The 10,389-nt window shown below is 48.8% G+C and overlaps 1 protein-coding gene across 1 annotated transcript in view; it reads left to right on the top strand.

The window, feature by feature from the left end:
* Positions 1-10,389, top strand: part of col11a2 (collagen, type XI, alpha 2) — a 50,063-nt gene that overhangs the window by 11,516 nt on the left and 28,158 nt on the right. Inside the window, exons 2-5 of the mRNA XM_067256229.1 lie at positions 5,471-5,632; positions 7,106-7,316; positions 7,669-7,831; positions 8,058-8,180. Coding sequence (XP_067112330.1) covers positions 5,471-5,632; positions 7,106-7,316; positions 7,669-7,831; positions 8,058-8,180 — 659 coding nt within the window. The remainder of the gene's footprint in view (positions 1-5,470; positions 5,633-7,105; positions 7,317-7,668; positions 7,832-8,057; positions 8,181-10,389) is intronic.

The raw sequence follows: 10,389 nt of genomic DNA, 5'->3' as shown, positions 1-10,389 counted from the left end.
ACAATGATGACAGTACCTTATTGTTACGCATAGCTACATAAATACTCTCATTTGACAGCGACAGATTTCTCAGTTCCCAGACACAAAGATATACTGTCTGACTGACACATAAGCAAGTCAGTCCTCTTCTATTCTGAACCTGCAGGGTTTGGTTCCTCTGGAAGACCAGGGACTTTCATTACATTTAATCAAATGTGTCTGAATTCCTGCTTCCATGTGACACTCTGGCAAAATAGTCAAAGGGCAGGAGGTTGAAAGCAAAATGTGTAAAGCTGGCTAACCTTAATATACTTTGAGTGGTTACAGTACACTAGTTGTTACTCAGTAAATACTCTTTGTACTACTTTCCTATATGCATGTTTATTGCAGGTGTGTTAGTGTGGTTGCAGTCCGGACAGAATCCAAGTCTGTGTGTATTATCTGAGCTGAGCCTGGCTCTGGCTTGGCTTCCAGACCCGGTCCCTGCTTTGTGCCTGAGTAGAGCTCCCCTCCAGCTGGATGACACAATGTGGTCATATGGATGAGGCCTTGTAGTCATATAGAGGATGAAGTCTTGATGAGAATAAATCGCTCACCGTCTTCCTGTCTGCCCCAAAACACACAGGCTACTGCAGGCACGCAAACATGGGAGGTATGTTTGTTTGTTTGTTTGACCAGATATGTTAGAGATGAGGCTTTTGCACATGTTTGCCTGTGTCATGAGACCTCAGAAACATCTGCAGATGTTCTGCCAGCTGTCTACGGTTCCTTTATGGTCTGTCTAAGAGTTTTTAATATATTTTAATATCTCTCTCTCTCTCTCTCTCTATCCTAATTGTCGTTCCATGGACAAGCCAAGCCACTCTTGTAAAGTGTTTAACTCAATTGTAACGTTTAAAAATCAATCTCCATCACAGAGACAACATACTTTCAATGTTGGACAGCCATGTGTATTCTCCAGTGATCCATCCTGGTCTTGTGGGCACCGGGTGGTTATAATGAAGTTTCGGTCTGTGTACATGAGGGTATTATAAATACATTATAACTATAGAGGATGATGAGGATGATTATAACCTTCACACTGACCTACACATACGCCTAGCTACTGTGGTTTGCTGAGGAGAGAGAGGGTGGAGGGGGAGAGAGAGGGTGAGGGATAGAGAGGAGGGGAAGGAGAGAGCCAGAGAAAGGGAGAGAGTAGGGAAGTAGAGGAGGTTTGGAAAGAGAGAGGGAGAAAGAGATGGGTGAGAGGAGGGAGGGAGATGGCATGAAAGCAGGAACGAGGAAAAGGAAAGGACAAACTTGGTTTTGGATTCTTGGCTTCAGTTTAAAGACGTGCGTTTCATCTTTCATGTTGTTTTTCTTCATAATTTCAGTTGTTGACCTTTCATGTCCTGCAGCCCCCCCCCCCCTTTCTCTCTCTCTCTCTCTCTCTCTCTCTCTCCTCTCTCTCCTCTCTCTCTCTCTCTCTCCTCTCTCTCTCTCTCTCTCTCTCTCTCTCTCTCTCTCTCTCTCTCTCCATCTCCCCCCCCTCCCCCCTCCTCCTTCTGACAGTGTCACCTTTGTGTTGGTGTGAAGGTGAGAGGTGAGAGGTGAGGGTGTCAGCTGGTGTGTCTGTCTGGTATTTGGCGCGGCTGTATGAGGGAGGCTCAGAAGAAAGGCCGGCGGGCGCGGGGGTCGCCAGGGAGACGGAGGTCACCCGCGAGATGGCCCCAGGAAACCGTCCAAACCTTGATTCATGTCGGACGCTTGTACAAAAAGCCTGCAAAGTGAATACACAGCAGAGTAGACAGGGTCACCTGGAGGTTGTGTGTCTGGTTGTGTATGTGAGTGTGTGTGTATGTGTGTGTGTGTCTGTACAGTATACCACTGTGTATGTGTGTGTGCGCTGGTGTACCTTGGTGTGTGTGTGCACGTGTGTGTGTCTGTGCAGTATAATGTGTGTGTGTGTGTGTGTGCGTGTGTGCGCCTGTGTACCTCTGTGTGTGTGTGTGTCTGTGCCTGTATACCTTTATGTATGTGTACAGAATATGTATGCCCCTGTATACCTCTCTGTATTAGTGTGTGTGCTCCTGTATACCTGTGTGTGTGTGTGTGCTTGTATGTGTGTGTCACCATAAGGCCCTAGTGTCAGTCTTCACCAGTGTTTTGGCAGGCTGTTTGTTTGGACTAGACGGCTGTTTGTTTATGTGACACTGTTTGTTTTCAGCCTGTCACTGTTAGAGGATGTATGACTGTGGATGTATGGACAGCATCCACACTGTGAATGCCATCGAGAGTCATATTGGGGATGTGTTTGTGTTCCTGTGTGTGTGTGTGTGTGTGTTAATGTGTGACATGTTTGAGAATTTGAGAAATAAGACATCAAGAGAGGCTTACATTGTTTCTCGATGTCAAGATCAACATCTGATTTGTGTTTGAAGGGGCCCCATCTAGTGGTCAGTAAGGTGAATGACATCCCTGGGCTGGGCTGGGCTTGACTGGGCTAGGCTGGGCTGGGCTAGGCTAGGCTGGGCTAGGCTGGGCTAGGCTGGGCTAGGCTGATCTGAGCTGGACTGAGCTGGGCTGGGCTGGGTAAGTGTGTAGATGCTTAATGTAAACGAACAAAGAAAAGAAGAAAGAGGGCATGACTGACTGCCTTGTCTAGTTTCATTTGTGCCACCCCTTGTGTGTAAGAATGTGTGTGTGTATGTATGTGTGTTTATGTGTGGTTACATGTGCATGTGTGTGTTGGCATGCACGTGTGTTTTTGCATGTATGCATGTTTATTTGCCAGTGTGTATGTGTGTCTGTGTGTGTGTGTGTGTGTCTGTGTGTGTTATTCTAGCGGGTGTGTTCTTGCGCTGGTGTTCCTGGTGGTGGGGTTGTGTGGGGCCCCTGGGCAGGGCCGGAAGGGCCCAGGCTGCAGATGTTTCAGGCAGAAACAGAGGTGGACATTGTGTGGCACATTGCTGTGGAACCTGATACACTCAGCCAGCATTACAAGACCCTGCTGTCTGTGCCTGCTCTTCCCCTCCTCTCTCTCTCTCTCTCTCTCTCTCTCTCTCTCTCTCTCTCTCTCTCTCTCTCTCTCTCTCTCTCTCTCTCTCTCTCTCTCTCTCTCTCTCTCTCTCTCTCTCTCTCTCTCTCTCTCTCTCTTGCTCTCCTTCTCCTCTATCTCTCCTTCTCCTCCTCTATCTCTCCTGCTCTCCTCCTCCTCTTTCTCCCACCTGCTGCCCTTCTCCCCCCTCTCTCTCCTGCTCTCCCAGACGACACACTCTCTCTCTCTTTCTCCCTCTCTTCCTCTCCCTGCCCCCTCCACCCCCACAGGTAATTATCTTTACTTATTCTTCGCAGCCCTCTTCCTATATTTCTATCTATACCTCTATATAATAAGAACAAGTTATTTTGACATCATCTCATATTTCTCTCCTTCCATCCCTCACTCGCCCTCTCTTTCTAAAGGAAGTTTCTGTTTTCAAGAGTTAATATGGCATTACAGTGTCACTCCCCCCCTCCCTCAGCTTCTCTCTCTCCCCCTCTCGCCACCCGTCCACTCCTGCCTGCCTGCCTTCCCCTCTCCCCCAGCCAGGCTGAAGTGGGACCTTGATAAACTGCGGCCCAGACTCCCTGAGTCAATATTAACGCAGCGTTTGTTGCTGTCCCCATAAATACTCCCATCTGGGCATGAAGCTCTGGGTGTCACCTAAACACAATGACCACTCACAACAGCGTGACAAACTACACTGTAGATCAACCTGTCGCTCCGCTTGGCTGGTTTTGGATTGACTCAGCGTATACAGAGAGTCCTCCTGTGTGGTCAGGAATGTATTATTCACCAGATGGGTGAATGTGGAACGTGCACTTATCTCTGGGATGCATTAAGGGAATACCCACAAAATGAGGGTGTAGAAAGAAACCTGGCAACCTTGCTGATTTCTATTCGAGGACCAAGCAAGCATGCTTTTCTCTTTTCATGATTTTTTAAAAACTGCCTGTAAAACTGTGTGAAGTGGATGTGGCTTTTCTGCTTTTTTAATATCGTATTAAATTAAAGTTAAGTTTAAAAACCCTGTAATTATGCGAAAGCTGAGTGGAAGTCAGTGGTGAATCTGTCATTGCTGTATCCCCAGGACCATAAAATGCTTGACTTCCATCATAAGCCTATTAGTGAACATACTGTAGTCACAGCAGTCTAGAAATAACCTGAACCGTAGCTGACCGCTGAGTATGAACCAGTCTGAAGAAATATTCACACCACAAGTCAGACACAGAGCCAAGTCAAAACCAAGCAGGAGTGAAATCCAAACACTGAAAGGTTCACCCAGTCTAGCACAGTGCAGGGTGACAGTAATAATACCTTCACTGTTTGGCGGTCCCAGTGCCTCCGCTCCTGACTGTCTGACTGGCGAGATCTAGAACAGGTCTGTTCTGTTCTAGAGTTACAGAAGTTTCAGATAGAAGTGTTTCATGTAAAACTGGTGTGAGGGTCATCTCAGCTGGCCAGTCAGCCAGCCAGCCAGTTAGTACGTCAGCCAGTCAGCCAGTCAGCCAGCCAGCCAGTTAGTACGTCAGCCAGTCAGCCAGCTATCCAGCCAGCCTGCCTGCCCGCCAACCTGTCAGAAAGATGCCAAGTTGGCTGTTACTGTAAAAGATGAGTGACAGCCGTATGTGTAGACAGGATGTGAGGTCAGTGTGGTGGTGGTGATACCTGTGATGAGTATGCTTGTGTATGACTGTGTGTTTAGTTCTCCCAGACAGTCCGATCCAGCTGACTCGGCAGTATCACAGCAGCGATACTTGTTTCATTTGCTCGCCAGACGCCAGAGGAACAGAGGAACAGAGGACTGTGTCGCTGGGTAGACTGCTCTGAAACGAGTTAGTCCTTTCAGGGCTGTGATAGGCTGGGGGAGGGCTGTGATAGGCTAGGGCAGGATCCTGATTGGCTGAGAAATTCCTGATAGTTTGGACATGGTTCTGATAGGCTGGGACAGGGCTGTGATAGGCTGAGAGTTCATCACAGCTAGGCCTACTGAATGTCAGAATGAAAATAAGCTTTGATATGCTTCCACAAAATGTCATGGCAAGTTAACATACAAATCGAAACAGGTGTTAATATGTCAAAATAGGTGTTAAGAAGACATATGAAGATGTCTTCTATTGTGGGTGTGATAGTTTAGGGATGTCAAATGAATGTGGTTGATGCAGTAGCCTGCTTATTGTATCGTCACTTCTCTTTTGATGTTAACATTATTTTGCATTCTGCTTGAGTTGATTTATCAACCTAACCTTTCTCTCCCATGTCCTCCCCCATACCCCCTCAACCCCTCTCCTGCCCCCTCTCTCTCTCTCTCTCTCTCTCTCTCTCTCTCTCTCTCTCTCTCTCTCTCTCTCTCTCTCTCTCTCTCTCCCCTCCTTCCCCCTCCCTCCCGACCCTTCTCCCTCCCCAACCTCTTCCCTATCCCCATCCCCATCCCCATCTTCCTCCACCCCCCCCCTTCCCTCCCCCCAGACCCCGTGGACGTGCTGCGGGTGCTGCAGCTGCCCTCCCTCCCCGAGGGGGTGAAGAAGGTTCCGGGCTTCTGCACCTCCCGCCGGGCTGGCAACGCCGACCATGCCTACCGCATCACCAAGAAGGCCCAGATCTCTGCCCCCACCAAGCAACTCTTCTCAGGTATTGTCCGTGTAGCGGAGGTGGTTGGGAGACTAAACAGCTCCATAGGACCTCACAGAACACCACAATTTGGTCTAGTGACCGCAGTAGCCGATTGGGTTCGCAAATGAGAGGTCAATGGTTTGAAATCCATTGACCCATTCATTAATTAAATTACATTCTTAATTGTATGGGTACTTAACCAGTATTTTATCAAACAACTCCTGTTGACAGTAACTAACCTAATATCCTGTTGAAATCAATAGGATGCCTAGTTATGTCTCCCATATTTAGACCCCTGGTGTGACAGTGACAGCACACATACAGTGCAGAGCAAACTCCAGCTACTTGCTTGCTCGCACAGGACATATTTTTCTTCCCACGTGTTGTTTCCTGTTGTGCTGTGATATTTTAGGATCATTTTCCAAGTGTAGGTATCCACTCATCCTGCACAGGGCCAGACACAACATCCAGTGGCCTCTACATGTTGCACTGAATTCTGTGAATTCCTAGAATATTATATTGTAATCTATGTGTCGAAATGATCTGTGTCACAGTTCATTTTCATAGTTGCTTTTCATGTTCCACTTTTTCTAGCGGGATGGAAGGCGTGGCTTCCAACCACCATGAAAGAGCTTGGAAAGAAAGTCTAGTCACAGTTTAATTCCTGAAGATTACTTGAGTGTGGGAGTGTAATTATGTCATGCAAGACCATGCAAGCTTAGCAAAGTGATATTTTGCGAAAAGCCAAAACAAATTAAGTTCAGTTTAACTGTAGCTTTCCGAAAGCCTGAGGCAGAGAGGGATGGAAGGTAACGTTTACGTGGTTCAGAAATCCTGAAAAGTGGAGGCTCGTGTCAGCTCTTTCTGTCTGACTGTCTGACTGTCCCACACACACTCACATCTCGTCTTCTTTCAACGTATCATTTCTCCCTCTCACGCTCTGCTCTGTCTCACTCCTTATCTCCCTCTCTCTCTCTCTCTCTCTCTCTCTCTCTCTCTCTCTCTCTCTCTCTCTCTCTCTCTCTCTCTCTCTCTCTCTCTCTCTCTCTCTCTATCGTGCTTTTTTTTCACCCCTCTCATGTGTCTCTCACCCCTCTTTTCTGTCACCTATCCCCCCTTTCTTCCTCTCACCCCTCCTCCCTCTCCCTTCCTCTCACTCCTCCGCTCTCTTCCCATCTCTCTCACCCCTCCCCTCTCTCCCCTCCTCTCTCCCTTCCTCTCACCCCTCCCTTCTCTCCTCCTCTCACCCCACCTCTCTCCCCCCTCCCCTCTCCCCCCTCCCCTCTCTCCCCTCTTCTCTCACCCCTCCTCTTTCACCCATACTCTCTCACCCCACTTCTCTCACCCCTCCTCTCTCTCCCCTCCTCCCCCCCCTCTCTTTCCTCTTCTCTCACCCCTCCTCTTTCACCGTTACTCTCTCACCCCAACTCTCTCACCCCTCCTCTCTCCCCCCTCCCCTCTCTCCCCTCCTCTCTCACCTCTCCCCTCCAGGTAATTTCCCAGAGAACTTCTCCATCATGGCCCTGGTGAAGGCCCACGCAGGCCTGCAGGCGTTCCTGCTGTCCGTCTACAGCGAGCACGGCGTGCAGCAGCTGGGTCTGGAGCTGGGCCGCTCCCCCGTCTTCCTGTACGAGGACCAGAACGGCAGGCCCGCCCCTGAGGACTACCCCCTGTTCAGAGGCGTCAACCTGGCCGACGGCAAGTCAGTAACAACCCCCTCGCCCTGGCCCTTTCTGGGGCTCCCTTGCACTTGCATATGTGTGGGACCAAGAGAGAGAACGAGACAGACCGAGAGAGAGAGAGTTCAAGCCTTAATATGTGTCAAAGAGGACAAAGAAAGAGAGCGAAAGAGAGTGAAATATAGAGAACGAGAGTGAAAGCGCGAAAGAGAGCGAGTTCATACCTTAATACTAGTCAAAGAACACACTTAAACAAAACACCAAATACAAACACCGTTTTACCACCCTCAACAGATGCTTCCTACAGTCTCTGACCCCCCTCCCCCTTCTCTCCCCCCCACCACACATGGCTGCTGTACCCCTCCTGCCCTCTAGGTGGCACCGCATCGCTCTGTCTGTGCAGAAGAAGAACGTCACCCTGCTGCTGGACTGTAAGAAGAGGATGACCCGCTCCCTGCCTCGCAGCGCCAACCCCGTCATCGACACCAACGGTATCACCGTGTTTGGAGCCCGTCTCCTCGACGAGGAAGTCTTCCAGGTCAGATCTGGGGGGGGGGGAACTGGGACTTTGGGATCTGGGATCTGGGCTAGTCCCACTTCATCCTCACCCCTCTAACCTTACTTTGAGGTGCCAGTTGTGTGTGTTGAAATGGACGTGGACATCTTGAAAATGTTTCCCACCTGAAGTCACTGTGTGTTTCTTTGTCGCTGTGTTTGTTTGTTGTTGTTTATGCTGTTGTTTGTTGTATGTGTGTCGCTCACAGGGAGATATCCAGCAGCTGCTGATTGCCTCCAACCCCCAAGCTGCCTACGACTTCTGCGAGCACTACAGCCCCGACTGTGACTCACCCCTGCCCAATTTCCAGGCTCAGGACCCCAACACATACGTGAGTAGAACAGACACACACACACACACACACACACAAACAAACAAACACAGATCCCTGACCTCTGACCCCCTGAGGAGTAAACCTGGTCATCTAGTTCAGGGAGGTCATCAAAGTGCTGGTCTGTTCTTTCCTTAACAAATCACGACTATGTATCCATCCGCCTGGTTTCCTGACTCTGTATCCATCTGCCTGGTTTCCTAACCCTAACCCTTTCCCTGAGGGAAAGGTAACCGGTTGAATGTTGTTAATGATATATGATACAAAATATAATGTACACCCAAGAATTAAGGAGCAAAGGGCTTATCAAAGAGAGATATATATATTTGATATCATACTATCTTTTGCATCGTCTGTGCTTTCTGACATGTTGATGCTGTTGAAAAATGAATAAATACAACTCATTGCGGTTTTATTCATCGTTTTTCCTATGTTCTCATTCATCAAGGTGGTCTATGTGTGTCTCCACTGAGAAACCATGGGGATCTAGACTGGTTTGGCCATACGTGGAGACCTGATGAATAGAAAAGCATTTGACCGTGTCCTCCCCTCTGCTATCATCCCTTCTCTTCCTCCTTCTCCCCCTCTCCCTCGCTTATACGTCCTCCCCCACCCCTCACTCCATCTCGTCCTCCCTAATCCCTCCTCTCTCTTCAATCTCTCCTCTCACACCCCCATCCCCCCATCATCCCCCTCTCTTCCTCTCCCCACCCTCCCTTTGAACGTCACTCTTCACTTCCGCTGTCATGCATTCCTTTCCCTCCATGCCTCTGCTCATCTGGCCCTCTCGACCACTCCATCCCTCCATCCCCCCCCCATCTCTCTCAGTACTTTGATGAGGAGAAGGATGACCATGAATACCCCTATTATTATGAGGAAACAACTGGTCCTCCCTCCTCCTCTCCACCCTCCTCCCCCTCTCCTAGTCAGGGGGCCCCCACTCTGCAGGTAAAGAGGGCATAAAGAGAGGAAAAAACTTGGAGGTAAGGAGGGAGGGATGGAGAACAAGAACAAGAACGAGAGACATGATATTATAGACAATTATATCATGAGCTATTAGTGGCAGAGATAAGTGGAACGTCAATTTATCTCTTCTTGTGTCTGAACATTATCTGACAGCTCAATTACAGTTTCATGATTAGAACGTCTACAGAAATCCCTCGCTCTCTCTCTCTCCCTGTCTCCATCTCTCCATCCTCTCCACACCAGCTAACGCCCTCCTCACTCACAAACCTCCATTTACACCGGCCACTTTCATACCACCTCTAATGCATTGTGAAAAGTGTTCATGCTGTGTTCATGTTGTGGTTGTTGTGTGTGTGTGTGTGTATTTACGTACTGTTGATGATGTGAAGGCACTGGGAGATCAGGTACAGGGGTGCAGCAGCATACATTACCCCCCCCCCCCCCCTCAACACATTTCTCACCTCACCCCACCCATCTTATCCCCCACCTCACCTTACCCCACCCCACCTTACCCAAACCCTCATCCCACCTCACCCAATCCCTCACCCCACCCACCTCTCCACTCTCTCCTCACTTCTTACCCCCACTCCTACCCTCTGACCACACTGAGCTTGACCAACTGGCAAAAAGAAAGAGAAGTGACACAATGAAGAAAAAAGATGACAAATGTTTTCCACATTCAGATCTCTTCCTTTTCCTCCCCAATTTGCTTGTGACTACATGAAGGTGTCGCTACACTGCATGTCTTCTACTCTCACTGAATGTGTACCTCTGTTATGCCTTCCAGTTCATGAATGTTACTGCATGTGTATCTACGGCATCCCAGCTATGTTCTGGTCGGTATGATATATGTACCTGTACTTTTCTCTGTCAGCATCCAGTGTGGTACTCCGTTTCTCTGTCACCCTGTCTGTATGTTTGTTTGACTCTTCGTCTGAAAGCCTCTGTTATTCGTACAGTCTGTGCATCTCCTTCACAATGGAATATCTCTGTTTAGCTGTTTATGTTAATAAAATCACCAAGCATGCATCCCAAAGCATGCCCAAATAGAACATTCTGTCCGTTAGGTCTGGTTTACATGGGAAAGGACCTGTTCTTGTTTGTACTGTATGTGTTCTCTTCACCTGTCATGGTAGACTATTATCTAGTCTAACTCGCTTGTGTGTGACTCCTACTATCCTACTGTTCCCTGCTGCTGTGCCTCAAAGCTCTCTCATAGTTGGACAGCTCAGTGCTCAGGGCT

The sequence above is a fragment of the Osmerus mordax genome, chromosome 18 (genome assembly GCF_038355195.1).
Source record: "Osmerus mordax isolate fOsmMor3 chromosome 18, fOsmMor3.pri, whole genome shotgun sequence".
NCBI lineage: Eukaryota > Metazoa > Chordata > Actinopteri > Osmeriformes > Osmeridae > Osmerus > Osmerus mordax.
Note: the sequence above shows the minus strand (reverse complement) of the source record. Positions and strands in the feature narration are given on the sequence as shown.